This window comes from Stereum hirsutum, assembly GCF_000264905.1.
Source record: "Stereum hirsutum FP-91666 SS1 unplaced genomic scaffold STEHIscaffold_14, whole genome shotgun sequence".
Taxonomy (NCBI): Eukaryota; Fungi; Basidiomycota; class Agaricomycetes; order Russulales; family Stereaceae; genus Stereum; species Stereum hirsutum.
The window spans coordinates 205,815-232,198 of record NW_006763144.1 but is presented as its reverse complement, the minus strand read 5'-3'; the positions used below and the strand labels follow the sequence as shown (position 1 = coordinate 232,198).

At 50.8% G+C, this 26,384-nt stretch overlaps 13 protein-coding genes and 1 non-coding gene across 14 annotated transcripts; 6 read left to right on the top strand and 8 right to left on the bottom strand.

The window, feature by feature from the left end:
* Positions 1 to 859: 859 nt before the first annotated feature.
* STEHIDRAFT_124056 (uncharacterized protein) lies at positions 860 to 1,576 on the top strand. The gene has a single exon (XM_007307847.1). It carries the CDS (start codon positions 1,179 to 1,181, stop codon positions 1,332 to 1,334), a length of 156 nt encoding a protein of 51 aa, XP_007307909.1. The 5' UTR covers positions 860 to 1,178; the 3' UTR covers positions 1,335 to 1,576.
* Positions 1,577 to 2,140: 564 nt separating this feature from the next.
* STEHIDRAFT_113810 (uncharacterized protein) lies at positions 2,141 to 3,851 on the bottom strand (the record flags this gene model as incomplete). Its single annotated transcript, XM_007307846.1, has 4 exons — positions 2,141 to 2,208; positions 2,274 to 2,394; positions 2,462 to 2,472; positions 2,546 to 3,851. The coding sequence occupies 4 exons, from the start codon at positions 3,849 to 3,851 to the stop codon at positions 2,141 to 2,143; spliced, it is 1,506 nt and encodes a 501-aa protein (XP_007307908.1).
* Positions 3,852 to 4,215: 364 nt separating this feature from the next.
* STEHIDRAFT_149130 (DUF1771-domain-containing protein) lies at positions 4,216 to 5,428 on the bottom strand. The gene is made up of 5 exons (XM_007307845.1): positions 4,868 to 5,428; positions 4,797 to 4,807; positions 4,622 to 4,742; positions 4,489 to 4,552; positions 4,216 to 4,431 (listed from the first exon to the last, which is right to left on the bottom strand). Exons 1-5 carry the CDS (start codon positions 5,136 to 5,138, stop codon positions 4,275 to 4,277), a joined length of 624 nt encoding a protein of 207 aa, XP_007307907.1. The 5' UTR covers positions 5,139 to 5,428; the 3' UTR covers positions 4,216 to 4,274.
* A 1,128-nt stretch (positions 5,429 to 6,556) lies between these two features.
* Positions 6,557 to 8,238, top strand: STEHIDRAFT_160316 (uncharacterized protein; the record flags this gene model as incomplete). Its single annotated transcript, XM_007307844.1, has 5 exons — positions 6,557 to 6,584; positions 6,641 to 6,818; positions 6,883 to 6,970; positions 7,032 to 7,179; positions 7,259 to 8,238. 5 exons carry the CDS (start codon positions 6,557 to 6,559, stop codon positions 8,236 to 8,238), a joined length of 1,422 nt encoding a protein of 473 aa, XP_007307906.1.
* Positions 8,239 to 8,590: 352 nt separating this feature from the next.
* On the top strand, positions 8,591 to 9,727 carry STEHIDRAFT_124054 (uncharacterized protein). The gene is made up of 3 exons (XM_007307843.1): positions 8,591 to 8,862; positions 8,934 to 9,232; positions 9,290 to 9,727. The coding sequence occupies exons 1-3, from the start codon at positions 8,595 to 8,597 to the stop codon at positions 9,518 to 9,520; spliced, it is 798 nt and encodes a 265-aa protein (XP_007307905.1). The 5' UTR covers positions 8,591 to 8,594; the 3' UTR covers positions 9,521 to 9,727.
* A 205-nt stretch (positions 9,728 to 9,932) lies between these two features.
* GP (generic class II peroxidase) lies at positions 9,933 to 11,562 on the bottom strand (the record flags this gene model as incomplete). The annotated part of the gene is made up of 9 exons (XM_007308230.1): positions 9,933 to 9,967; positions 10,032 to 10,071; positions 10,136 to 10,347; positions 10,433 to 10,512; positions 10,569 to 10,682; positions 10,735 to 10,810; positions 10,869 to 10,990; positions 11,053 to 11,392; positions 11,487 to 11,562. 9 exons carry the CDS (start codon positions 11,560 to 11,562, stop codon positions 9,933 to 9,935), a joined length of 1,095 nt encoding a protein of 364 aa, XP_007308292.1.
* A 606-nt stretch (positions 11,563 to 12,168) lies between these two features.
* STEHIDRAFT_149128 (uncharacterized protein) lies at positions 12,169 to 13,073 on the bottom strand. Its single transcript, XM_007307842.1, has 3 exons — positions 12,699 to 13,073; positions 12,559 to 12,639; positions 12,169 to 12,494 (listed from the first exon to the last, which is right to left on the bottom strand). Exons 2-3 carry the CDS (start codon positions 12,569 to 12,571, stop codon positions 12,199 to 12,201), a joined length of 309 nt encoding a protein of 102 aa, XP_007307904.1. The 5' UTR covers positions 12,572 to 12,639; positions 12,699 to 13,073; the 3' UTR covers positions 12,169 to 12,198.
* A 343-nt stretch (positions 13,074 to 13,416) lies between these two features.
* Positions 13,417 to 15,686, top strand: STEHIDRAFT_160312 (uncharacterized protein; the record flags this gene model as incomplete). The annotated part of the gene is made up of 5 exons (XM_007307841.1): positions 13,417 to 13,475; positions 13,527 to 13,968; positions 14,017 to 14,351; positions 14,408 to 15,276; positions 15,349 to 15,686. The coding sequence occupies 5 exons, from the start codon at positions 13,417 to 13,419 to the stop codon at positions 15,684 to 15,686; spliced, it is 2,043 nt and encodes a 680-aa protein (XP_007307903.1).
* Positions 15,687 to 15,957: 271 nt separating this feature from the next.
* Positions 15,958 to 17,710, bottom strand: STEHIDRAFT_141356 (uncharacterized protein). Its single transcript, XM_007307840.1, has 6 exons — positions 17,351 to 17,710; positions 17,194 to 17,290; positions 17,034 to 17,132; positions 16,766 to 16,968; positions 16,613 to 16,704; positions 15,958 to 16,554 (listed from the first exon to the last, which is right to left on the bottom strand). The coding sequence occupies exons 1-6, from the start codon at positions 17,673 to 17,675 to the stop codon at positions 16,255 to 16,257; spliced, it is 1,116 nt and encodes a 371-aa protein (XP_007307902.1). The 5' UTR covers positions 17,676 to 17,710; the 3' UTR covers positions 15,958 to 16,254.
* Positions 17,711 to 18,640: 930 nt separating this feature from the next.
* On the top strand, positions 18,641 to 19,654 carry STEHIDRAFT_160310 (kinase-like protein; the record flags this gene model as incomplete). The annotated part of the gene is made up of 2 exons (XM_007307839.1): positions 18,641 to 18,678; positions 18,727 to 19,654. 2 exons carry the CDS (start codon positions 18,641 to 18,643, stop codon positions 19,652 to 19,654), a joined length of 966 nt encoding a protein of 321 aa, XP_007307901.1.
* A 542-nt stretch (positions 19,655 to 20,196) lies between these two features.
* STEHIDRAFT_160309 (uncharacterized protein) lies at positions 20,197 to 21,019 on the bottom strand (the record flags this gene model as incomplete). The annotated part of the gene is made up of 4 exons (XM_007307838.1): positions 20,197 to 20,385; positions 20,445 to 20,615; positions 20,688 to 20,731; positions 20,809 to 21,019. The coding sequence occupies 4 exons, from the start codon at positions 21,017 to 21,019 to the stop codon at positions 20,197 to 20,199; spliced, it is 615 nt and encodes a 204-aa protein (XP_007307900.1).
* Positions 21,020 to 21,588: 569 nt separating this feature from the next.
* On the top strand, positions 21,589 to 22,260 carry STEHIDRAFT_113801 (uncharacterized protein; the record flags this gene model as incomplete). Its single annotated transcript, XM_007307837.1, has 3 exons — positions 21,589 to 21,751; positions 21,780 to 21,844; positions 21,901 to 22,260. 3 exons carry the CDS (start codon positions 21,589 to 21,591, stop codon positions 22,258 to 22,260), a joined length of 588 nt encoding a protein of 195 aa, XP_007307899.1.
* Positions 22,261 to 23,197: 937 nt separating this feature from the next.
* STEHIDRAFT_t219 lies at positions 23,198 to 23,299 on the bottom strand. The gene has a single exon. It is a non-coding gene; the product is annotated as a tRNA-Met (tRNA).
* Positions 23,300 to 24,011: 712 nt separating this feature from the next.
* Positions 24,012 to 24,680, bottom strand: STEHIDRAFT_160308 (uncharacterized protein; the record flags this gene model as incomplete). Its single annotated transcript, XM_007307836.1, has 4 exons — positions 24,012 to 24,024; positions 24,082 to 24,308; positions 24,384 to 24,524; positions 24,603 to 24,680. 4 exons carry the CDS (start codon positions 24,678 to 24,680, stop codon positions 24,012 to 24,014), a joined length of 459 nt encoding a protein of 152 aa, XP_007307898.1.
* Between the last annotated feature and the right edge of the window lie 1,704 nt (positions 24,681 to 26,384).

The following is a 26,384-nucleotide window of genomic DNA, read 5'->3' as shown; positions in this document are numbered from 1 at the left end:
TACCGAATATTTTGTACCGCTTAAGGTGTTGTTAGAGAAGGAGTCGTTGGTGACTGCTGGTAGATATGTATGAGTCTAAACACAGGACACAATCAGCCTGACTTTCCGGTAAGGTAATAATAGGGTTGGAGTCCGATGGCATGACGTCACAATGCTAGCCCCAATTCAGACCGAGGCATGAAGGTCGAAAAAGGACATACCGATTGTTGTGACCAGGAAGTACAACTGAGGCAACAGATCAGGGCTTTCAATGGACTATGATATCCGAGCTTTGAGCGCCAATGGCGTGGCCTAGAGGAGAAAGCTGGACAAGCTGCGTAAGTGTAAGTCTAAGCGACATTATCATGATTGCAAAGAAACGTACCACTGAGGCGCCTTCACAAAGCAATCAAACAACTTCACGTCAATAGACTGACAGCGTCAAGTCATGCCTGTAGAGCGATATGGAAAGTTTGAGACGTGATGGTAGAGGGACAGGTGACGTTCGTTGGGGCGCCAAAAGAGGTGCCTCCTAAGTACTACCGTAAGGGGAACGCCGAGGATAGCAATCGAAAGAAACACTGCCGGGAGAATTATAATCTACTGAAAATAGAGATCGCTAACAATTCTTGAGTAGGCGAGTCGATGTACGGCCGCGTTTGGACACCGAAAGGTCGGTGGTGCGGTATGTGAGCCGAGCTAAAGCTCACTATTTGATCGCTGGTCGTCGAATGAATGAAATGAAAAACAAGAAGCGGGTGGGCTGGGAGCTGTGAAAGTCTTGGGACCGTCAGAAACCTCAGCTCACATTCAGAACATAAGACGCACCTGCACTGCGTAACTGGAGACCCCATTTGTATTTTCACGGGTCTGAGACTTGCTCGTTTAGGAAGGAAGGAAGGAACCTTCGATGTGCTAATTCATCAGAAAAGCGCTGTACATGTCCTGGACCCCGACATAAATGCTGGATGTTCTTGCTAATGGAGTCTCAAGGCTTTCCTGAAAAGGCAGGGGTCGCCGCCAAAGATTGCACCATCAGGTCGGGTTTCTCCAGAACGACAAAGGCAACAGTCAGCTGGGCGCTCATACGAGACGGCCGAGACTGTGACAGAAAATGATGGTAGCGGCCGGTCACCGGTCAGGTCTCAACGGAATGTAGTCGATTGAGCATTACCAATTCTGCCTAACTTAGTGCCAAAATGTACTCTGGGAAAACTGACAGTGTACAAGGGATCAGCACTAGAGAGCTGCGCGCAGGAGAGTTTCGTATCGTTTTCAACGGCATGAACGATCCAAGCCCGAGGGTTCAGACACGCTCCGTGCTAAGCGGGCCCAAGCTCACACCACGGAGCTGAAAGAACGGAAGTATGAGTTGGAGAGCTTCACCCGCGGCGTATAAACATGTCGACGCGTCAGCCAAATTAGTTCAAGAATCGCAAGAAGACTTAGCAAGCCTGCATGCCGCTCTGAATCATCCTCCGAGAACGACGGGTCGTCTGAGTCTGCACTGGCCACGGCTGATAGTCCGTAACTTGAAGCTGCTAAGCATGGGGGTCAACGATAGCCACGAGCAGCAATAGGTGGTGGAAGACCGCAGAAAAAAACAGAAGAAGAGCTGGTCCTACTGCTCGAATCTGAGGGTGGACTGTCCAAGCATTGCGGAACAAGGAACGATCAAATTTGAACATCCCTTGCCGTGCGCAGAGAATTAGAGCGGAGTTTCAAGCCGGGTGCCACACGATATTGAAATGTGGCCCCGTCGGCCAGTCCATGTAACTCCACTGGTCCCTTAAGTTCGTCCACGGCGCATGAAGTGTATATACAACCAATCAAATACAAGAGTGTTTAAACACGGTGATAGTACAAAAAGATCAAGGGACCATAAAATGCAACGAAAAAACGGACCTGAGCCCAGACGTGTCTCAGCCAGCATAAGCAGTCCAATACACAACAAATACACAACACAGTATACGGAGGACAGTGGCTTCGTAATGTCGGATTATCATGGGCTAAAATCAAAGAAATCCGCTGGATGCAAAGTAGGCAACTTGACGATCAACATGCCCTGGTTATTGGGTGCCACGCGCCACACAAGTCCCCGACTACGATAAAAAGCATGGTCAGACTCAGAAAGCGGTAGACAATCGAGGCAAAACACCAACTATGTCAGGAACGTCTTTATCGCGGGTTTTATACGCGCAATACCATCCGGCGCATGTTTACCTTTACCTGCACCGGGAGAGACAAACATCTTTAGGCCAAGAGACATCTCCGAGTCAAAGGGAACAGCCTACCGACAATGAAGCGGACTTCCCTATCTCCCCGTTCCAGACCACACTCGATACCACGCGCGGCATAGTGAATGGCTTCTTTCACATACAACCCGTGCAAATCGACCTCCCCTCCCGTCATATTCTGTTCAGACATGTCAGAATGACGCCACGATCACCCCTACACGGGCGCGAAAGAAAAATACGCAGACCTTATTCTTCTCTAGATAGACCAACATCCCAGCCCTCAGTAAGGGAAGCAGTAATACGGACATCGCATTAAACAGAATGCGCACCTCGAAATATCGCAAACGCTGCCAATCGATTCAACCTCTCCATTTCCTTATGATGTATCTCCGCCTGCAACATCCAGAAAAGCGATTCTCTCGTCCTCCCCTCGTCCATCGCCTTCTTACCCCTCTTTATCGCCTCCTCCCCAAGCAACCGCTGTTTCTTCGCCGGCAATCTCTGCATCTCCACGAAACGCCTCTGTCGACGACATCGTTGTTCGCGGTCCCGGTCTACTTCTGTATCGTCGAACCAGTCTGCATCGGGTGATTCGAGTATCAGGCGAGGACTTGGGCTCAGGGTGTCTGGAGAACGGAAGAAGGGCCCTTGTCTTTCGTCGGAGACGGGCGAAGTTGGATGATGGGCTGGTGAGGCGAAGTCATCCTCGACAGGGTTCCCGATGACTCGTCTCTTCAGATTGCGCCGCCCAGCCTTCCCTCTGTCCGGAAGGATGTCGATTTCTATCTCCCAAGGACGTACGGCCAAATTACCAGCACGAAGCCGGATAGGGGACTCCAAGGTCGCAGCCTGCTGATTGTCGGCTCGCGCGCTGACGAGGGATTCGGCCTGCTGTCGGTCAATAGGGTGCGCGTGGTGTATGGTAGGCAAGATGACCGCTCCAGGGAGAAGTGCATGAGCCTGGAGATCAGCGGACAGGGAGTCCTGAATGTCGCCCTGCTCGCGAGCACGGTATCTTTGACCCTGGGCTTGATCCCCGTATTGAGACAGAGAACGAGTAGTCCACGTCGGGACAAGTGCGACAGTGGGTGTACGAAGCAGAGGTGAGTCGGCGGGTGAGTACGGTTCGATATGATGAAGGGGTTGCGAGGTCCATACGATGGATCGAGGGGGGATCGGCGTCGATGCACGAAGTGAAGGTGTGTCGGCTGGTGAAGAAGGTGGTGCGGATGGTTGGAGTGGCGGCGGGGTCGATGGCAGGGTCCGGTAAGCCTTAGGGGGTCTGGGAACTCGACTTCGACGTGGGGGAGGAGCCGAACGGTTGAAACCCGTGATCGAATGAAAATGCGTCGACGGGGAGAGTTCTGTTTTCTTTACGCGAACACGTTCGATAGTCGGCGTAGACACGACAAGTTGCGCCGGGAAGTGTCTTGAAGGAGGAAGAGCATGGTGGACATCGCGAAATGATGGCGTAATGTAGTTAGGCAATGTCGGACCTTCGGTTTCTTGAAGTAGCGGTAGTTGTTCGTGGTGGGTGCGATTGAAACGAAGGAATTGTACAAATATGCATACAAACAGGAGAAAAGCGAGTGAAGACCAGTCCAGGCTGCTGGCGGCGGACAGACATCCAGACATTACTACGCCCCAGGCATGGTCGTAGAAGCCATAAGCCATAGGATCAGTCTCAGACAACTGCAGAGTACGAAAGTAAACCGAGAGGGCCGTATAGAATGGGTGAGCGAGTGAGACACAGAGTTTCAATGAGCATCTGAAGACGACCAAGCAGAAAGTCGAGGAGCGCGACGAAACCCAACAGAAGTGCGGCGAGTCGATCTCTGATCCGAGCTCGGAATCGGAGTCGGAGACAAAAGAAAGGGGCAAGTGGCGGTGGCCCATTTGATCCTCAATCGAATGAGACCTCTAATCTCCAGTCTGACATATATACGATTCTAGCTCAAGTGAGCGACATTTCTATGCTGACGGTTAGTATGAGGAAAAGGTTTAAAGAGACCCGAGTTGTAAGTGACCGTGAGCCTCAATAATGCAACATAATACATTTTACATGATATGACAGCCATCGTCTTTCTTATCCAACTTGCTCGCAATGTCATTCGCATCTAAAAGTCTCCCGTCGCCTTGATAAGGAGTGACGCCGTCGAGTTGAACGATGAGAACGCCCGCATTCTGTTCGTCCAGAGCAGCCACTAGTCGATTCCTATGTACCGAACGTCATTAATCTTTCAGCGATGAAAAGAAATTGAAGGACACGTACTTCTGCATAAGTTCTTCGATGGCAGGCTTGAGTTTTGCTGCGCCTGTGGAATGTATCCCCTTGCCTGATAGAAGGCTATTGTAAGCACACACGTACAGGAACAAAGAGCTGAGAGGCCAAAGGATAAACGCACCGACTATAAGCTTGATCTTTGTGTCTCCCCGTCTCCGTGCCTTTCGAATACTTCGATCTGTGAACGCAATGGCCTCCTTCACGTAAAGGTCATGCAGGTCTACTTCTCCTGAGGGACGATTCTACGGCATGCCATCGTCACCGCTCTGAACGCCCCACTTCAAAATCCGACGTACCATGTTATTCTCTGGAAAGCTTATGCGTCAGACCCACTCGTAACAAAGACAACATTCGAAGCAATACTCACCTCTAAACACCATCTCACTCGCCTCGACATTCAACCTCTCCATCTTCTCCCTCAACAACTTCCCCTCATTGCTCAACTCCTTCGCCTTCTTCTTCTCGCCTTTATCGAACGCGAGCCGACTCTCCTCAAAGGTGCGTGCCATAGCATCTCCAGCTTGATTTGCTTCTGCACGAAGGGCTTCATATCGTTCACGAGGGGTCCCAGAATCCTTTGGGGATGTCAGGTAGTAGAGGACGGCGAGTCCGGCGAAGACGGCCACAGGGAAAAGCATGTTGGGATTCACGGACTCGGCAAGCAGATCAGAGATGTTAGAGATTCCAAGTGTTGTTCACGAAGTGAGCTGGGGGCGGATAGATATAGGCAGGATCGAGTACAGGACCAAGACTGGTGGTGTTCGCGCTTCCGGGGTGCTGGACACGGCACAAAGCGTGAAAGTGCCGAAAACGTCAGGAATCCAGCCAGGTTTGTGTCGCTTTTACATGTGTCCTGATGGGCGTCTAGGGTCCCATAGCCGCAAGGCCAGACGAGACGGGAACATGAGGAACATCGACAAAGATTTGTTGAGTGATTATCTGAAAGGTGGTGGTCGCGAGCAAAGCTCGTTCGGTCTCCATCGGATTTTGAAGTTCTTCACTTGCTCCTAACTGTCATGTTCTGCTGTTCCGTTTCGTTCAATTCGCTATCGAATACTCAATATTCAAGCTTCACGACAAGCCGTTAGAATGTTGATCGCGCTCTAGTAGGGTTGCTCTTAGTACGTCTGCCTGTCGTCGGGCCTTCAACACGATCCGCAGTGCCGACATGATGTTCCATCGTGGGTGTTTGTGGGTGTCCGTACTTTCATGTCCGCCTCCCCCACAGCGGCATTCCTCTTTACGAAGTTTGTAAACAAAGTAATCAAGTGTCATCTCCATACTTCCTTCCACACCTGTTTCTCGCGATGTCCTTGCAGTAGCGTGGCTGTTTTCCTTCCGTCAGCGATCACTAACGCATTGCAACTTCGAAAAGGCCAAATTTCGTGCTCATGATCCCCAGAACCAAGCAGTGGACTGACGTCTCCTCTGTTATTCTTGTGGGTGCCTGTCTTTGTCTGCATTCCAACCTTGGCGGTGCAAGTATCTGAATCCGACACCCCTCTGTTGCGCAAAAAAAGTGGGCCACATCCGGTGCCACTCTGCCTCTGGACACAAAATTCCCCACCACCCCTGATTTCTGAATGGCGAGGTCTTTGTGCCACCCTTTCGATTCTACAGATTATTCCCTCCGTGTTTTAAATCCAGCGAATACCATTCCCACCGCTCAAACACTGCGTCATGTCTTTCCCAGGCCCGTGTCTAAAAGCATCCCGAAAACGGCTCTGACATTGGTTAATCTTCTCATCGACCTATGTCCGGTGGAAAATTGACTCTTTTGACTCTATTGGTGCACAGGAACCATATAGTGTGCCCTGTGAAAGGCTTGCACTCGCCAGCAATGCATGTCGTACGTATCCACTGGCTATGAAGCGGCAGTCGGAGCTGTCTCCTCGTCTTTCTTGATCCGCCACCATCTCTCGATATCGTCTTTGACGGTCTCCGCAGTGGATTCTCTCTCTAGTTTTGGTTAAGCTCTCTCTCTACGTCTATCTGCATCACAAACTCGATCGAGATGGAGCGAGGCCGAAGTTTAGTGAATCGTGCCCTCCTGGCAATGGGTCGTAGACCGCCCAACTCTGACTGTATGTCCCTATCGTTGATCTCCTCTCGGACATACAAACGAATGGCGACTTCACAGACGCCCACATTCTCGCACCCGAGGATGAGGAACTAGCACGAGCTGCAGGACCAGACGAGCACTCGCATTATCAAGACGAGTCGTGGGAAGGAGATGAGGAGGAGACCGTCTATGGTGGAGAAAACCGCGACCGTCAACATGCACCGGTGCAGCTTCTTAAACCTACTCCCAAACGACGGTAGGCATCGTTTGTTTATATGATTCATACTGGGTGAGATTAATGATTTCGGCGTATCGTTCAGGTGGAAAGGCCTCTGGATCGGTGTCGGCGTGGTTGCATACTTCCTCTTAGTGTGGCAGATCTGGGGATTGGTCCATTGGTCTGAAGCTGTTTGTCCCACTCTCATTACCTCGGAACTAGACATACGACGCTGACTAACCTTGAATGTAGCCGGTGCTCAAGGTTTTGACGACCATGCCCGTCTTCAGCACCTCCCTAGGCTGTCTCGCGGAATCGGATGCGCCTTTCACACATACGGAGACGAAGAGTATCCCAATAGGAACTGAACGTTCTGATCTCCAGTTTGATATCCGTGGAGGTGCGTATCTCTCGCCCGTCATATGTACATACAACCCGGAAGTGAAGTTGAACGAAATTCTGATTAATCCGATTCCCAGGTGCTGTCGGCACTCTCACGCTGACCCGCCTCGAATCTGCCTTCGCCTCCGGAAACCCTCACGAAGTAACCAGGAACGAAGTCGAGATGGATCTCATCATGCGCTCCAACAACGCCACCCTCGCCAAACACTTTGTCTTCTATGAACCGCCCGTCAACCCCGACGGCTCTGTCGACGCCTCCCACTTCGTCCTCTTCACCCCACATGCAGATTACATCCAACCTCCCCCGTCGAACGAGACCAATGAACCACTCGGCGAAGACTTCGTACCACAGTGCATGCGTTTCGACGTCGTGTTGCGTATCCCTTCGACGCTGAAGAAGTTGCATGTGAGCACGTATGGACCGACGCATCTATTGTTTGATTCATCGATGGAGATACCAGAATGGGAGGAAGAACTGCATTTGGAGGATATGAAGATTACCATGTTCGCTTTCGACAAGCGGAATCTACTGGTGATGAACGATAACGGAGAGAAGGATGGAACGAGTATCAGGAGTAAGAGAATGACGTTAGAGGCGCATGGGGGTTGGATTACGGGGAATATCCCGATCATGAAGAGGACGGAGATTCTCGCTCGAGGCGCTGCTGTCACTAACGTTCGCGTTCAGCCACTCCCTGCATCCTACTACGATTCGGATGCACCAGAAGACGATGTCGCAGAGCTTTTGACTGTCGCTGGGACCGGACGTGCGGATATCATCTACGAGCATCAAGAGCATGAACCCCATAGGAGGATCAAGAGCGAGCATTATGCGATAGATGCGGGAAGGGAGACCATGAGTTTGAGGTATAGAAAGGCAGGGCTTAATGGTGTGGTGAATGTGAAGGCGATGCAGGTTCAGGTGAAGAAGATTGACAGCACGCTTGTGAGCGGGGCGCTTGCGAAACAGGGAGGGAAGGTCGTGGTGGGGAAGAAGGCTGGCGGGGACTCCGTTGTGATCAACAGTCCGGCCGGTTGGGTTGGGCTTCACGTATAACTCGTATGCCAGACCGTGTCGGTGACTGTCTGTAATGTCGTCTCTCTTCTATCTCATCGTACTTTTGAGGCAATAAAACCTGAAATTTATGCGTACGATGTTGTCTGTTGCATTCTGTGTCGTCCGTTGTGGCCCAAAAACAGATGGAAACGCCACAGCCACCCCGGGTTGCAGCGGAAACCTGGCGGAGACCTCTTTGATTCTGACCACTATATCCTTGGACTCGCTGACTGTAGAATAGACAGAGCAGTAGGTGTTGGATCTGAGCTCTATCGTGTAATATTATTGTTGACTCCGTGAATCTGCCTTTCCAGGCTCCATTAATCGGATTGCATAGACGTCGGCGTCGACAAAACATGCATGCCTCACTGTCCAGGAGTTGCTCTCGAGTGTCTCTCAATCTCCTCTTTACTGGATCCACAAGCTCTTGCATTACATTTCCCAGAACTTCTACTACAACTACGCGTAACCGCACGACTCGTCACCCCAAACCACATGTCCTTTACATCCGGCATGCCTCCAGCAGCGCAAATCCGTTCCCTTATCCCTCCGACCCACGTCCTACACCACACCAAATATTCCATCTACCCAAATCCGCATCTCAAGCGGACGTCAAGGACCGATGTGCGTACTTTCTTTCTCGACACCATTATCTCGCGATATCAACAAATCATAACGTATACCACAAACCCTAGATTACGAACTGGTCCGGATCTATCACCCCGACTCTCCCGTCGCTCGCGCCTACCCACCTCATGTCTCCCAAGAACGCTTCCACGCAATATCAGGAGCCTATAACGTCCTCCGAGGTCGTCCAGCTTCCTCGCCACACTCTGGTCCTAGCGAAGGTGGCGATGGGAGAGTGAGGGACTGGCATAATCTGAGTACGGAAATGTGGAAGGTGAGGCAGAGGAGAAAGGCGCATGCAGAGCTGAATGTGGGTGCGGTAGATGAGAGGTGGAAGGACAGGGCATTCGTTGTTATACTGGCTATGGTGCGTTCGCTCCCTTGTCTCCGTGATGGAATGTTGACGAGGGAATACGTGGATTAGTCTGTTGGCGTTTTCTTTTGGCAATCGAGCTCGTCGAGGCAGCAGTCGTTCAAAGACAACATCAATCAGGCACGGATGCGTGCGGAGGCCAGAGAGCAATTCATAGGCGTAGATCGGGAAAGGGAAAGAAGGGCCGCTAGAGCAGTGAAAAGAGCAGAAGAGATACGAAGGGAGGAGAAGCTACTTTCTGCGGACAGTGACGACGGTGAGGTCGATAGGAGACCTTCATAGGACTATTGTGAAGTCGTTCTCGGTGGGTATTTCGTGTTTGATCTTCATTCTCGGCCTATTGGTAGGAAGCTTGAGTTTTGACCTCAGTGGAGGGAGCCAAGCCACAGTACAGCACTGGGTACGATCCATATGGACGAGCCACACTTCTCGAAAGGTCAAAATGGTGCGTGTAATCAAGCACGCCTTTCGATCAACTACATAAGCAAGCCCGGAATACAACCAGATAGGATACAACAAAGCAAAACATTTGGCAGGAAAATATCACGACACATAAGACCCAACAAAATGAAAGAGCGGTGCTAGCAATGCGAGGCGGTGTGTCCTTGGGTATAGCATGGGGAAGAGATGAGGTCCTCCGCCTCGGGGAGTCATCATGTACGAGGAACAGGTTAGATGTGAGCCTTCGAGAACTTCAACGATCGGCCGCGGTGGCGGAAATGATGGGAGCTTTAGGTGGTAGCAGCCAATCAGTCTCGTCGTCCAAGTCTTGGAGAGAAACCGTCTCGCTCACCTGGGGCGGATGGAAGATTTGGGAAGGGCGTGCTAGAACACTGTGACCATGAATATAGATCAGCTCGGAGTTGTGATGGCCGAACCAAATGCGAACAGACGTACTGTTTGGTTGACATCCGCCACCGTGAAATTGTCCGGAAAATATGTCGCCGGTTGAGGGAGCGGCGGTGCATTCTCGATGACGTCTGAGCAGTCAGTGAGAGCGCTTTGATCCTGACCCAGAAGCGACATTTTGAGCATGGCAGCTTGGAAATCGGACTGCATCCTTTGCTGATCGTTGACGTAGCCTTGCCACTTGCAAGCGGTACGAGGATCTGTGAAAGGTGCGTAAGTAGGTGTGTTGCCACAGATGAGGATATGTGCATGAAGAAGAACATAGGCGGTTAGAGTGACAGGTACCCTGTGCGATGAACACGTCAGAGGCCAGTCGTACTTGTGAGCGGGTCGGAGACATGACTTCGCCAGTAATATTCGGAGCGCTAGGTCAGGGTCATTCAGGGGCGCCACGAAGACTGCATGATAAATTGCAACGTACCCAGGCCATACCGTACCCTTCAGCATGGTCTCAGCATAGTATTGCGTGTCGAAAAGAGCAGGCGTGCTATCGAGAGGAGCACTAGAAAGGGAAGACTGTTTGGCAACAGAGTGTCTGAGAGTATCGGTTCGTCAACGGCCACAGCAAAACAAGTGAAAAAACTTACGACGCCAACAGAGTCACGACTTCGTCGCTGTTGAAGCCTGCATCTGCGAAGCGGGCAAGTATCACATCCGAGGAGTCTGTAACCAAGTAGTCCATGAGTAATTCGGACGAAGGGACTGGGTGCGGAATGATAACCAGGTGCATTAGATATTGCTCCATTCAATGCAGGTCCTTTAGCGTCGGGGCGACCCATGAAGAATTGTAACGTTGGAGATCCTGGACAGTTGGTCATAGCTACGGCACCCGCGAACTGAATACTAGTTCGCACAAGTCGTATGAGAACAGATAGAGACTGCACATCGCTAAGACACCCACTCACAAATCTCCATAGCTGAGCGGGACCTGATTATTCTTGTAAAAGTCCAAGTACTGTCCAATAATGCCATTCAACCCCGCATTCGCCGGGTATGCTGTCTCGATCTCCGCGTATTGAATGATAGAACCATCGGATCCGCCTCCCATGTTACGCGTCGTTGAATACCCCAGTGCATCGTGAAACGTGAGACGAAGTGCTAGGCGGGAGTTGGCGCCACATGTATTTTCGAACACGCTGGTCTGAAGTGTGTCCCGGAGGGCAAAGAGAGGACAGCAGACGGCGTTGTTGGTCGAGTGAATTCCGTCTGGACAGGCTTCTCTACGGCTTGAGCCGATCGAAATACCTGTACCATGGTACAGAAGTTGTCATTCCCAACTAATGAGTGGTTGTTGAAACTAGGGAAGTTTGGACAGACAGTCGGAGAGAACTAGACGCACCGCGGGCGACCTGCAGCTGGGCCGATAGAAGTAAGACACCGCCGACGCGAAGAAGCAGGACCAACAATGAAAGCATGCCACAGGAGAGAAATTGGGAGACAAATGAACAAGAATTCAAGATGGTTGAGAATGTGATACCCTCCGGAAGTCGATCAGCGGCGCATCGAGATTCCGAGTCGAGAGACTCTTCAGTTCACCGTTCGATTACATTGGCATCAGCGCAGTGATCCAAAGAGTATATAATATATGCCGTTGGCCGTAGGTCTCCAGCGTGAAACATAAAGAGATAAACATCACAGTGTCCTAGTTCTCAAGTGGCAGAAGCAGAATGAAATGAGACAAATATTTCACCGTATTTGGCGAGGAATTCTCACGAGATTCGACGCTTCGTTGCGCCACACGCTGCCACACGCCACGACGTTTATCTTCGCGGCTATCCCTCCCTATCCTCAATACTTAACACTCGCTGGACACCTTAGTCCTCGTTCTTGATCTAGGTCTTATGGAAGACTTTGCTAACACAGGGCTCTCTTATCCTTGCACCCTACGCGCTGCGGCATTGACCAGAAAGCGATTTGTTCCCAAGAGACTCGGACGCGATGCGTCGTACGTCTGAAAAGTTCCAACTTGAACAAATATTGAAGGGTCCGTCAAGAGTGACAATATAAACATGCCCTACATATACACAATACTGGTACGTGCGGATCGACCTTCATGCACCCATATAACACCGCAAAATAGTACATCCTGGTTTTTGAGCTTCAGCTTCTGAAACGGTCGCAGAGTCCGCTACCTCCATAGCCTCTTCTTCCACTCCCTCTTCTCCAACCCATAACTTGGGGACTCTATCTAGACGAGCCTCCACCTCATGAACCGGAAGGCTTCGGCTTCGTAGGCTTGGTTGGTACTGATGGTTTGGAAACAGGGACAGTGAAGCCATGTTGTGCTCTTTCATCTTCTTTGTCGCCCTTAACCTTTGCTTCGCTTTCCTCCTCGGAATCAGCGTCGCTTGTCGCCCAGGAAGCCTTTGTTAGTGCCTCAGGACGCCGAGGTCTGTTTTAAAAAAACCTACCTGTCCCACGCATCAGGGTGGATTTCACCCGTCGGCGTGATATCTTGAGACTGGTCGTCGTCTCTGTGTTCCGCCAGGTTCCTTGGTGAAGTCTTATCAGCTCGCTATTCATGTGAGCATGAGGACTTGATGGAACTTACTGCTCTTCCTGGGTCTGGTCTCCGGTCATAACGCTGACTGCCTTTTCATCGTTCTGCATGTCTTTATTTAAGGGAAGTATGTGATTCGGAGAATATGCGTGTTGCGGCGCAGAGTGTTTGACAATGTGGGCGGGTTTAGGGCTCGTCGCTCTTTATATAGATAACCTCTGATTATTTCGGCTGAGGATCGGCGGTGGCTTATTGGGCTCCTGGCGTGCTCGGTGGACCGCACTCTGATGCACTGGATACTAGTTCCGCAGATCTGCGGTTAATGTGTGGTATGCTATGCAAAGTGGCTGCTTGACGCTCGGATGCTCTCCTGGAACGCAGTCGACATTGCTTCAATCGAATTGTGATACATGCAGGCATCAGCGCAGTTTTTTTTTCTATGGCTGATTCATCCACTTTGAACTGCCCCATGTCAGATGTACCGGTGTTGGGCTTTCGACCTTCAGAAGCCGAGACCCTGCATGATTGCTAAAATCATAAACTCCACGCCTTATTCACGCCTTTGCCACTTGAGCACAGACATACTTTATATAGGGCATCTTTGTCCGGCGTTTCACGGTAGCCTCTCACGATTTATTTTGCGCCGCCATCACGCCCTGGATCCAGCCCTGTTGTTTAAGAATCCCGCTCTGACGTCTTCGTCCCCACACTTTCTGTACTTACACTCTGACTGCAGCCTCCTCTAGCAGCACTGTCCACCTTCCTTCATATGGCTTCCTCTCCTTCAGAGCATCGCAGCGACCCGCACCAAACCATCACCATCAAGGGGTACCCTCGTTATTTGCTTGTGTTATGTTAGTTCTAACACGTTTCATCCAGGAAAGCTCCACCTCTCTGGGCACTGCTCATCGGCATCGACAAATACACCCATCCAGAAGTGAAAGACCTCAAAGGCGCTGTGGCTGATACCGAAGCAGTCCAATCATTCTTAGAACATGACCTCTTCGTGCCCTTCGAGCAGATCAGACGCCTCCACAACGAGGAAGCCACGCGCGATGGTATCATAAAAGCATGGTCCGACTTACAAAAGGACGACCTCATCCATAAATATGACCCTATTCTTGTTTATTACTCTGGCCACGGAGGCTCGAGCGACGCCCCTGAGGGTTGGTCGGTGGAAAGCAACGCTGAAAAGATCCAGTGTCTTATACCTCACGACTATGGGGTGAAGCAATCCGATGGCAAACCCCAGCAGCCTATCACAGATCGCGCTATAGGCCACCTCATCAATGAGTTAGCCGATAGCAAGGGCGACAACATTGTGAGTGAACTTGTCCTCAAACGCTAGTCCGTTGCTCAGTGTTCTTAGACCATCATCTTCGACTGCTGTCACTCGGCCTCTGGCACGAGAGCGGATCCGCCCGATCCTACCCTTCTCGTCCGTGGTATCGAAATCAACCCTCTTCCTCCCGACGTCGACGCAGAGTTCAATCCGCGAGGGATCGCCGTTGCACCTGAATCTCGACACAAGGCCTTACGGTCGCACGTTTTATTAGCGGCATGTGGAGCAAAGGAGAAGGCTATCGAAAGGCAAGGCAGAGGACGGTTTACCCATGCGTTACTAAGAACGTTCAGGAGCCTTGGAGTTGAGAGGGCCACATACTATGAGGTTATGAAGAGGATTCCGCTTTCGCAGTTGCCAGGGTAGGTCAAACCTTTTTTTCCGAGTCGAACACCATGAATTGATTCCGCCAATACAGGCAGAACCCACAATGCGAAGGTAATAACCAGGGTCGGATCGTTTTCAACGGAATGGCACCTGGCCGTGGACGCAAAATGTATCCCGTCAGGCAACTTTTAGGAGGACGAGGCTACTTGATGCGGGCGGGGGCTGCTCAGGGCGTCACCAAACACAGCCGGTACGACGTCTATCGCGATGCTAGCTCCGCCGAGGACGAGTCTACCCCTCTCGGGAGCTTGATTGCGACGAACGTGTCCCCGCTCATGACAGAGCTCGTCGCTGCCCAAGACAGCACCAGACTCGAGCTGCAGGAACCGGCCTGGGCGATGCAGACTCACGCTGGAGATGAAGAGGATCTACGTGTCCATATTGCGGATGACAGGAGGCTCGTCACATTATTCGAAGAAATTTACGAACGAATGAATTCCACCGCCGCCAACACGAAACAAATCGTCCTAGTTGACAAGGACACTGCGGAACTCGATATCGCACTTGACGACTCTGGCCAGGTCGTCTTCAACATAACCAACGACCTGTGCGTCCAGTATGGGCTCACCGTTATGCCCTACACCGTCCCTCCCACCGCCGGAGATGTCCATCCAATCCTCCAGTCCGCCGCGCATTTCTACTGGCATCTTCGTCGTTCGAACGCGTCCTTGAAGGAGCAACCTCTCCGTGATATGGTTGAAGTCGATGTTTTCAGGTTGCAGGAATCCCCGGACGAATGGGTTGAGGGGTCCCCACTCATGCACATCCCGGATGACGGTGCAGAGAACCTCAATGTGGCCAATGCTGTAGACATGGTCGTGGACGACGCACTCTACGGCGTCAATATCAAAAATAAGGGGCACGTTGATCTATACTGCTCTGTGTACTACTTCGATATGAGTGATTTGAGCATCAGCAAGTTTATCATCTCTTCTACGACAGGATTGCGTTGCTGACATCACACTATGACAGTGCCGTATTATGAGCCCCCAACAGGACCAGGAGAGGTAGATGCGCCCCTTCCATCAGGAGGATCGTTGGCAATAGGTTACGGTACGGGTGGCAGCGCCCCGCACAAGTTTTTTCTGCGGGATAACCAAGACATCGACGTTGGCTTCGTGAAAATATTCATCACGACGCACCCAGTGAGTCTCTCGGACATCGAGCAGATATCACCTTTTCCGGACGCGGATGATGGTACCGTTAGGGCGCCATTTGTCGCAGAGAAAGAAAAGTCGCTTGCGTCGTGGGATACTATCATTGTGATGTTGGTTCAGCGGAGATATGCCCTTCAAGATGACGCAGACTGAGGTTACTGAGGAGGGAAAGGCGTAACTGGAGAAACAAAAATGCTGGAGTGGGTTGTCATAACGAACGACTTATGGATAGTATTCAGTAGCAGGTTAAGAGAAATCGAACATTTTTGTACAATGCGACACACGCTTCACACCAACTTCACACCGAAGAATCTCGTCTCTGCAATGTGGCCCAAGACATACTTAGTTTTATCGGCTACCACTTAGTGAGCAATATCGCCCCTGAAAATCAGCTTTCTAGCTTGCTTGCACTAGAGGGTTTCAGGGGAAAGTGAGCGGATGATATGGATTACGCAGGTATCATATTAGGGAGGAAATAAACGACGGCATGCGTGGATAAGTACACAATATCAGGACCACTATCAATGTCCGACCGAGAACTTCAGCTGCTAAAATGGGTGTGGGAGACGCGAGGAGGCAAGATCAACGAAAGTCAAAGGGAACAGGGAGAACGCAGACGAGAACAAGAAAAAGAGGCCAAAAACAGAAAATGTTCCATACGATGAAAAGAACTGGCCGCGGTACCCTCCATACGCACATCTCTAACGCCACAGTCCATCAATCAGAACCTCTTCTCGGCATACATCGCTTCGCTCCCCTCTCTGCTCTGGCCACTGTGCCCTCCCCCCTCACCTTCATACTGATCATCGTACATGGAGTCCTCCCTGCTCGCACCCTCGTTGACGTATCCCTGCCTCAATCCACTGCTCTTGTGCAGCATTGGGGCCGTAGATTCAGAGTCGCCTCCAGCTTGGGAGTAGATAGTTGTACGGTTCGAGTGAGGAGTCATGGCGCCCGACATGGAGAAGATGGAGGCACGAGCAGTGTCGCGCATAGACAGGATGTTTTGTCGGAAGGCATTCTAAGGATGACGTCGTGTCAGTGATGTCAAAAGCAAATGTGGGAATAGATAAACGCGCCTGTTCACGCCAGTATTGGAGACGCTTCTCCCGCTCGGCGTCACGCTGACGGCGATGCAAGAAGAATAGGATGAAGAGCGTCAAGAACATCCCTGTAATTATGGCGCATTAGTGAAAATGATACTATATAACCTTGCGTCACGATGTTCATACCTCCGAACAAAACAATCCCAACAATAACATAGAGCCAGGCAGGATAGGTCAGTGGAAGGGAGGGGTCCAAGCCACAGACGCCCTTGGAGTCGCAGTTGTACGTCAAACATTCCTTGTCGGCATCACAGCTGTCACCCTGTTCCTTCTGTTGGATGCAGACCTTCGAGTTCGTGTCACAGTAGAGCCCAATCTTGCAGTTGTCGCTGTGGGGATTTAGTGATTAAGAAGATGGCCCTCCTAAAAGTCAGACTAAGAAGAAAGTGCCTACCGAGACACAATGTCAACGAATTCGGCATTGTCGGCTCCATATGCGATGTATCCAGTGTTCTCAACCTGGCATGTCTGCCCGACGGTCACATTCGCATACCTGACCATCAAATATTGTCTCGTTTCAGTACAACCTCTGAGGATAGACAACCTATACGCACGTGCAGACGAAGTTGAGGCAGATGGAGCCGTTGACATTGAGACCGCGTGAGCTTGTGTCTCTCAAGTCAGCGAAGTCGGGCGGACCCTCACACTCATCTACACATAGAAAATTTAGATATTAGTACATGCACGCTCTAAAAATGAAAGAGTACGCACCATCCCTGTTAAACTGACAAGCACTTCCAACAGCCAACTGTGGCAGACACTCGCTCTCCTCGTCAGGACAGAACGTCCCCGTACCGCACCGATCCGGCATATCGATAGTGCTCGGCCATCCAAGGGGATATTCGTCTCTGCGACATTTCTTATTCAGACAAGTTCCAGAGTTGCACCAAGTCGTAGCATTGCAATCAGACGTGTACTGTAAAGTGCCGACACGGAGACCGGTATTCGCGGTATCGCAAGTATCAGTGTCGTCAGCGGCGACAAGGGACGCGACAGCGAGGAGAGAAAGAAGGGGTAATGAGAGGAAGGTGAGCATCGTTGCTGACGATGACTAGATTGTCGCTGTCGCCGTTGTGGTTATCGTCAGCGGGAGGGCTGGCGAACAGAGCCCGTCAGTGATGAGGGCTGTTTATTACGTAATTTGTCGAGCGCTTGCGGCTATGTATAATGGAAATTCGGGGCCACTCGTCTTGCATCTGTACCACCATCGATATCATCGCCTTGCCATTGTCGTGCTCGGTGAAGGTTGTGATCAGTGACTTTGAAGTAAGCCTAGATTACTTTCAAAACTAAGATCTACCGTATGTACTGAGGACACTCTTGCTAAGCAGGTCGTGTGTTATCCACGTTCCTTGTACTTATATCCGACTCTCGTTCGGTCTCTCTTGGCGAAATTGCATTGCGGTTCTCGATTGGAGAAATCTAGGTAACGCAGTCGTATTTCGATTGCCATTATCTTTCAGCCTGACTTGGGCCACATATAATGCTCATATGTGATTGTGCCACCTCATAGATTCTACATCCTGTTGTGTGGCGTTCTTGTTTACTTGACCAGTCCTGCCTAGCGGTCCATGCAAACCCTCTCATCGACTGCGAAAATCAAGGTGTGCTTTTCATAGACTCACCACTTTCGCGGTTGTCCGTCGGGTCATTCAGGAGATGAGCATCACTGATGCGCACGTTGCATTTCATACAATGCTCAGTTACCCCGGACGTTGACACTGCGGTGCATTTACAGACGCTGTTACTTATCAACGTAAACGGTTTATCATAAAAACCAAGGGTTTCAACATCCCGTTTATACCGGAACGGCCTGATAATCCGAAAATAACTGTGGGTCACAGGTCATCGAATATTACTGTCTCGGTATATAAGCCGAGCTCGATCAGACCTGAAGGAACAAGTACCCCTGTTTGCTGTGAATACTCGTCCGCCCATCATCCGTCTATGCGAAACTCACTCCTCCCACCTCGCAGTCAATCCTCCAGGACAGTCACCATAATGTCCTCAGGATCGCCCTCCCCCCCACTCCCTCTTAGGTTAGTTGTCACATTCTCAAAATCTGGCTCTTACTGACTCGCATGAAGGGTCAACACAGAATACCCAGTCTTCGACGACGATGACGCCCTCGACTCTGAAGAATCCTCTAAACCCAGCACCCCCACTTCCATCTCCGGTTTTAAACGTCGTGCGTCGTCCTCTGCCTCCCGTCTCAAGAACGTCGCGACCCGCTTCAAAGCCCGCGTCTCCGAGTCCCGTCGTCGTCTATCCTCCAGCGGCCGCCAAGAGGATCGCGTGGTCAAAATAGGGGACACGATCATGCGTAAGCACCGCGTCTTACCGTCCGAAGTCGCGGCAATGCAGTACGTCGCTCGTCACACGACCATCCCCGTGCCGAAAGTGCTCGAGGTAACGCAATCGGAGTTCGCGGGCGGGTTGGGGATGACGTTGGATATGGAATATGTGGACGGGTACGAGATGCAGTACGCGCCTGAGAAGGATTGGCCGGGCTTGTTGGAGGAGTTGAAGGGGTATGTGAGGCAGATGAGGAGTCTTGAGCCGCCGAGACCTGGGAGGGTCGAGTCGATCGATGGGTCGAGGATGAGGGACGTTGGAATTAGTTCCAACAAGGCTATAGGTCCCTTCGATTCCATACACGCCTTTCACGATCATCTTGGCTTTGGCCAAGCCCGCGCTGTCGAATCCCGTCGCAATGACTGGCCACTCCTCGACAAGATCATCCATCGTGCGCACCAGGGAGGGTATAGGACCGTGTTTACCCATGGAGATATCGCGCCGAGGAACGTGTTGGTGAAGAGTGGGAAGATAGTCGCCCTCATCGACTGGGAGAATGCGGGCTGGTGTCCGGAGTGGTGGGAGGCTATTGGCTGGAATAGGGGCATTTACAACGAGTTGCCTGAGAGCTGGCTGGAGGCGAGGAATGAGGTGGTCGGATCGTATCCGGAGGAGTTGGCCGGGTATGCTGCTGTGTGTAGGGTGTTCCCGAAGTATTGAAACGTCACGACGTCACATTCATACTCACTGTACAATTACACAATGTTTATAAACTCTTATTTATTTCTACTCCATCGCTTCAGCCTGATGTCTCATCAGATACCACAAAGGATTCCAGCCAGCCATTCTTACCCGAACTCGTCAACGATGTGCCTTTGCGTCTACTTAGTCCCGCTTGTGAGGATTTGACTTGTCGTCTGATGACCTCGGGAACTCGTCTTCGCACCAACCCTACTGCAATACCTCCCTCGACCTCGCGTTGCATCGCGTTAACGCGTATCTTCACTCAAGCCTGACGGTGAATTTCATGGAGGCGCCAGCGATGAAAGTGGTGGGGTGTGACACCTTGCTCCTTCGTCGTGCCGACGGAGTACACGTTGAAGATGGAGAACAGGTGTCGACCCCACACGATGAAAAATTCGAGAACGATCCATATTATTCCATGGCGCAATTCACGAAAATCGACACGAGATCATGCAACCGAGAGATCCCGCATTGATACGTATACTACCTCCATATCCATCCTTGCCTACCAAGTCGGGTCAAGCAAAGACGATGGAAAGGACGACGGGGTAGCAAGCCGGAGATGCGCCGCACGTAGAAGAGCCATTGGTGGCATTATAGTAGACCGCTTCCCAGGGCGTGGACTCGCAAGGATACTCCCTGCACACGCTGAAAGGGTCGGTACGTCCGTTGACGGCGAGGGTAGGATGTTCGTAACCATCAACGGTCTGTTAATCGTGGGTTTTAGTAAACCTGCGGGATGATGAGGTGCAATTGATGCACATACCACAGAGCAGTAGATCTCAGCAGGGTTGGGCGTTTCAAGAGACGTGGAAAGAAAGCCTGGTACAGCGCCAGAAGAGACTTCGGTACCCCAGACCAAGGGAGCAGCTGGGAGGCCACCGTTGGTCATATTAAAGAGCGGGTAGGTTGGCGGGTAAGGGTAGCTAGCTTGCGTCTACTCACCCGCGCACATAGAGGGACAAAGTCAGCTTGGGATCCTCGCCGCGCCTTTTGATATCCCATTTACGACGAGCCCATAAAATTCAGCACCATCGATGGCACCTGCACCTGCTGTAAGTGGTAAGAACTATGTTCAGTACTATAGATTTAGTAGTAGATATGAAAATTTTGTAGTGGAAGAGACTAACCCAAGATGACCGAAGCTCCGGTGGTATTTGCGTTGGGTAGAGTGGTGTTCAACGCCGCCAACATGAAGTTCAAGGCGTTGAGCGACCCAGCTCCTGGAAAGGCAGAGCATGGATTGGTGCTTGACTGTCTAGGAACGTTGAGGGCAGCGGTAGCCGTGAATAGGGAGAGCGCTGAGAAAAAGGTAGGGATGGAAACGAGACGACTAAACATGGCCAGAGATTCAAGGTGGTTTGAGAACGCAATGACACGAAGAGATCGGAAGAAACGAGGGCCGCAGACTATCAGCGAGTCTTGCCCCATATTTATGTGGAAAGAGATGTAGACTGTCGCAGTAAACGTTGACCGTTTCCACGAAACAGAGTGAGTTTGTGCAGCGCAGACCACTGAATGAAGTATCTCCATGCAAGACGGCGACCACACGATTGTCGGACTTCTAGCACCGCGATGTACCCACTACGCAGCCGCGCTGTAGCCAAACCAAACGACCAGGAGGGGTCGATTGGAGGAATGTCTTTGTATTGGATCCTGGAGGCAGTGAGACTCGGAGGCAACGCTGATGCCAAGTTCTCCTCATAAACGCACGTCGATGCAAAAACGAAGGGACCAGCGGCCTACGATTACCGTTCGCCATAAGTAAGACATTTTTGAAGCAGTAGCAAGAGCCATAAGAAAGACAAGACCAGCAGCCAGGTTCGACAGACTTGTCCGGGATACGCTATCGCTTCAGACATGCTCGGAGGCAGGATCGAACTGGTGATCTGGCTGATTTGAAATAGATCATGGGCCACCGCCACCTCCTCGGTTGTGTCGCGGCGAGCACAAAATCGAACCCTACTGTTGCCTGTTTAAGTTGCACACACAATGTTGGCCTGGTGAATGGCAAGTCTTCGTTGTCTTCGAGCAGTATCGAACTTCTTGAAGTTTTGAGTCAGTATACCCTATGTGAGTTACTACATTGTCTACTTACTAGTATACCCCATATTGGCCAAATTATTGATGCCTTTATTCAGACTTGCTCCCGACAACGTCCTCCAGGTTCCTCCAGGTTACGTCAATAAAGATTCCCAAATGTCTGACCACATCCATTATAGATAGTAACGGCAATTTCTTCACCTTCCTACCTGAAGGGTTTCGCCATCAGTCGCACGAAGCTAACGAGGATGTGCACTAACGACAATGTAAAGTCCACCGAAGGCCGTCTCTTAATGGAGATGTTTATCGGTTCTCAAGTTGACGGACGCAAATATCGAATCTTATCCGGGAAAAACAATGACGTTCCGAATGCCAAGAGCGAATTAATCATCGTAATTGAGGAGGATTCGGACAAGGAGAAGCTCAAGAACGGTTTGGAGGAATGGAAGGGAAAATTAGTAGATCATCAGCTCGAGCGCATGAGAGAGTTCGTACTGGATGGTCCGGGAGTGTGGAAGAGAATGAGCTCAGGCTACTAGAATGTGTGCCGGTTTGGTAGGCTTGTGTTTCCAGTGGCCGAATTCGAAATAAATCCTTCCTCACTCTTTTCATAGAGATCTACAGTATTTACCAACTTTACATACTTAGTTAGTTGACTAGTACCGTACACACCCAGCGCCCCTGACCCGCGTCGGCGCTATACCAATACAATCGATTTAAAAATAAAAAATAAAAAAAAAAGAATTCGAAATAAATGATTGTACACACCGAAAGCGTCTCGGACAACAAAGTTTTCGAGAGTTTATCACACTGAGCCAACAGTGAGAACTTAAATATGATACCAGGTACCCTCAAAAAAACTCCAATATCATGTCGAGGGACCTAGATGCAGTCATCCCGGCGATATACTTTCCTTACCTTACCTTCCGTACCATGAAATTGCCCGCACCCAGAATCGAATCAATGTTCGCAACTCATGGCGCAGCTGGTCGTTGCGCCGTGCCGTCAAGCTGGTGCCACCTCTTGACTGACACGTTACATGGCTCAGTCGGTTGTGGCACTGTGCGGTCATACCTCTCCAGCCCGCCACTGTGTCGAGTATTGTCACTATTGTGTCTGCCTTGCAACCTTGCCATTGTTCTGGGTCATTCTGCTTGTGCTTGCTGTTGCGCCAAATCGAAGGTCGTCAGAAGGGATCCTTCTTCCATAGACCATCAGTGCATCTGTGTGCTCAGTAGTAGTAGCACATCCTTCTCCCTCATGTAGCTCCTTCTTCTTCCTGTTTCCCGAATAATCGGGCAAAAAGTGCCCTCACTCAGGATTGAACTGTTGATCCTGACTTACTTGGCCCAGCTGATTGTGGCGCTGCGCGGCCATTGCCGCATGTTTCACTCAAGCTTTCCTCCTTTCTCTGTTTCCCCGTGTAGCTCTCCCCTCTTCCTGCTTGTTTGCCTGGGGTCAAAGGAGCAAAAACAGTGCTCTCGACCAGGGTTGAACTGGTGATCTCCGGATTACGTAATCAGTTGATTACTCATACTTGTATGAGACCGGCGCTCTAACCAACTGAGCCACGAAAGCATGGTTTCCGGTGTAGACACTGGTATATAGTCTAGTCATTAGAGCTGTAAACATCACAGCACTCAGAGCCCATCTCAAAGCTGACAGATGCGACCATGATGAAGGGGACACCAACGCACCGTGCATGTACATCAGACCCCTCCTGCTGTCATAGGCCACAGATGTAATACCTGGCGCAAGAAAGCCATCGTCCTCGAACATCTACCAGGTTCACATAAGCTTCTGCGAGCAGGCAAGGCTTTAGATACCTCACTTACCTTCTCGACCTTGTATGACTTCTACGGCACTGTGCTGTCGGATCCGAGCACTGTCACTCGGAGTGCAGATGAGGGCGCTTGGGGATGCCCAGGATTCGTAAAGTGCTTTACCATAGCAAGAGTATCGACAATACCAGCTATCCAAAGCGAGCCATCTTCGTCAACCGAAATGTTGTCCAGTACGCGATCTAGCACGGACTTCTCTAGACTCAGAATGAAAGAGGATAGAACAACAATGGACCATGCTCACCCGTGGCGATGAGATTCACAACTTTGAGCGTTTTATCAGGCAGCCTTTCGAGTGCGTGCAATTCTGTTCATCGTGCTAGTAACGTAGAGCATGTCGTTATGCGATCACACGATTTCGTTGCTCCCAGGGAGGCCAGACAGAGCACACTTGCACCCATAGCCGACGTGACAGAAACCGACGGAACTCCTGGACACTCCGAGGACCTCTAGTTTGCGAGCCTATATTTGTGGAATCAATGGTGCAATGTCATCCGACGCGAAGTCATCGGCACTCACAAGTCCAGTCTTACATCCATGTGCATTGGTAAAGTAGAAGCTCTGACCATCGGGAAGGCCGGTAGTACATCGTTCGGTGTCTCGAGAACTGGATGCCGCACTGTCGCAAGGTGACTCAGGATGTCCCCTCCGACCGTCGTCGTAAAGATCTCAATCACAGAGTCTGGTCCAACCTTGGCGGGATCATCGTCGATAGGTGGTCGATGGTTGATGGCATAGACGAACAGCTAAATGGGATCCGAGGAGGACGAAACAACGTCAAATCCGTGAACGAAAAGACCCCGAGGATCATCGAAGCCGACCAGGCTGAGACGTGAGACTGTGGAGGAGGAGATGTCATACATGGCGATATAGTCGTCTTCTTCATTTAAGAAATCGAATGCAGGAAGCCAAAGGTTACGCTTCAACGGGGTTGAGCACGCTGCATAGAGAAACCTAGATGGCTGATGGAGAACAATTTCTGTTAAAGCATAAACCTCATCAGTGTACGAGTCTACCTTGCAGATGTAGAACAGACTCACTTCGTCAGGCTTGGAGTTCAGGAACTTTGTGACATTTATCGTTAGGGACTGGGCTCCTAACGCGCCCAATGACGCCATGCCCCAGCAACAGTGCCTTTATGTGAAGTTTGTAAAAACCTCCCAACAGGGCCGCTATGAGGATGACAGAGTTCCAGCACCTGTTCATTCTAGAAGAGGTAAGATGGGAATGCGACAAATTGCATGCATAGCGGCGGGTTTCATTGCCGTATTTATGATTGAGGCAGCGAGTACAACTCTGGGCAGCATCCGGTCGACGTCGTGCTTATCCAAAGGACTGTCGGTGACGCCACATCGGTCCGTTTCATTTGAAGATAGAGCTGAATGTTGAGCAAGATAGACCGCATAGGCACTAGGTATGTACGACAAGAATAGAGTGGAAGCGCCTCGTTGTAACAGTGTGCACATCGTTTTACTTCGATAAGCTCAGTCCTCTTCGGATCTTGCATCGCGTCTTCACGAGCGACCAATACACTGCATCCAAAACTATCACAGTAGTCAACAACACCGAGCTTCAGCATCTCGCCACAAGCGCAGCTGTGCGGACCATGCTCAAAGCCAAACTGGAACTCACATATCGCGCCTCGCTATCATCTCCGTACATGTTCTGCTACACAAACCACACGTAGATCCATGAGCTGCTCTCACAAGAGACGAGGTCAATGGCTAGGAAACAAAATACGAGATACCTGTGATTGGTTCTTTCAGCAAGACGTATCGGCATGAAAAGTGGAAAATGAGACAGCGAGCTGGACATACATCGTTTCACCTTCATGAATGGATCAAAATCTCACTGAATGATCGACTGGATCTCTCACAACTCCCTTAACCCCTGCTTGAAGAACAGAGAAACCAGCACCCTTTGTACACCTGAAGTAGAAAAATTCGCTGATGATCGTAGGCCATATCCTCGAGGAGAACAAGGTCAGACCGTACACAACATAGTTATGTAAAAAATGAGAGCAGCTCACCGATGTACAACATCAGACCCAATCGGAGGCAGAGCTTCTCGCGGCGGACATTCAGCAGGTCAAGGTGGTCCGAAACTGGCCTACCCCTTCTCTGATCATTTTCTTTCGCATACCTCCGCAGCAACTTATACTGGTCGGAGAAACGTCCATCCCGACCCATAATAATACCGTCCCTCGCCCGTCGTGCGAGTTACACGATTCCGAAAGCGCTTCGCGGACGCGAGTACAATGTTCGGCTGCCGTCGCGTTACGACAGTGTTGATCGGTTTATTACAATCTGAGACATGGACTATATTCATGGTTAGCGGCTCTAATGACCAAGAGAGCATTGAGGTGATGCCCCGGTGGTCGTTCCAATTTCGAGTCTGCGGCGACTGATCTATTCTCCGAATAAAGCAACGAAGAATTGGAATAGACTGGGAATGTCGAGACTCTCGCAGTCGATTTTGGTTTGAAGAGCCTGACGAATGAAAGTATTTCTGGGCGGGCTAGAGTAAGCCACAAGATAAGACAAAAAGAGTACACTGCTTACCGACAATACCACAGTTCCGGGAGCGGTATTTCGAGCTCGATAGATAACTAATTTGTGCGTAGATGCAATAGTCACGACGATAGGGTTGGGCTGGGGTGGTAACTCCAAGGACTATCGGGGAGGAGTCCGTAAGGCATGGAGATATTGCTGGCGTTCTCGAGATGTTCCGATGTTTATAAGTATAGAGAAGTCACCACCAGTGGTGGCGAGTGATATGACGAAGCCGACGAGGGAGCTACCATCGGGGAGACGTTGAGGGAG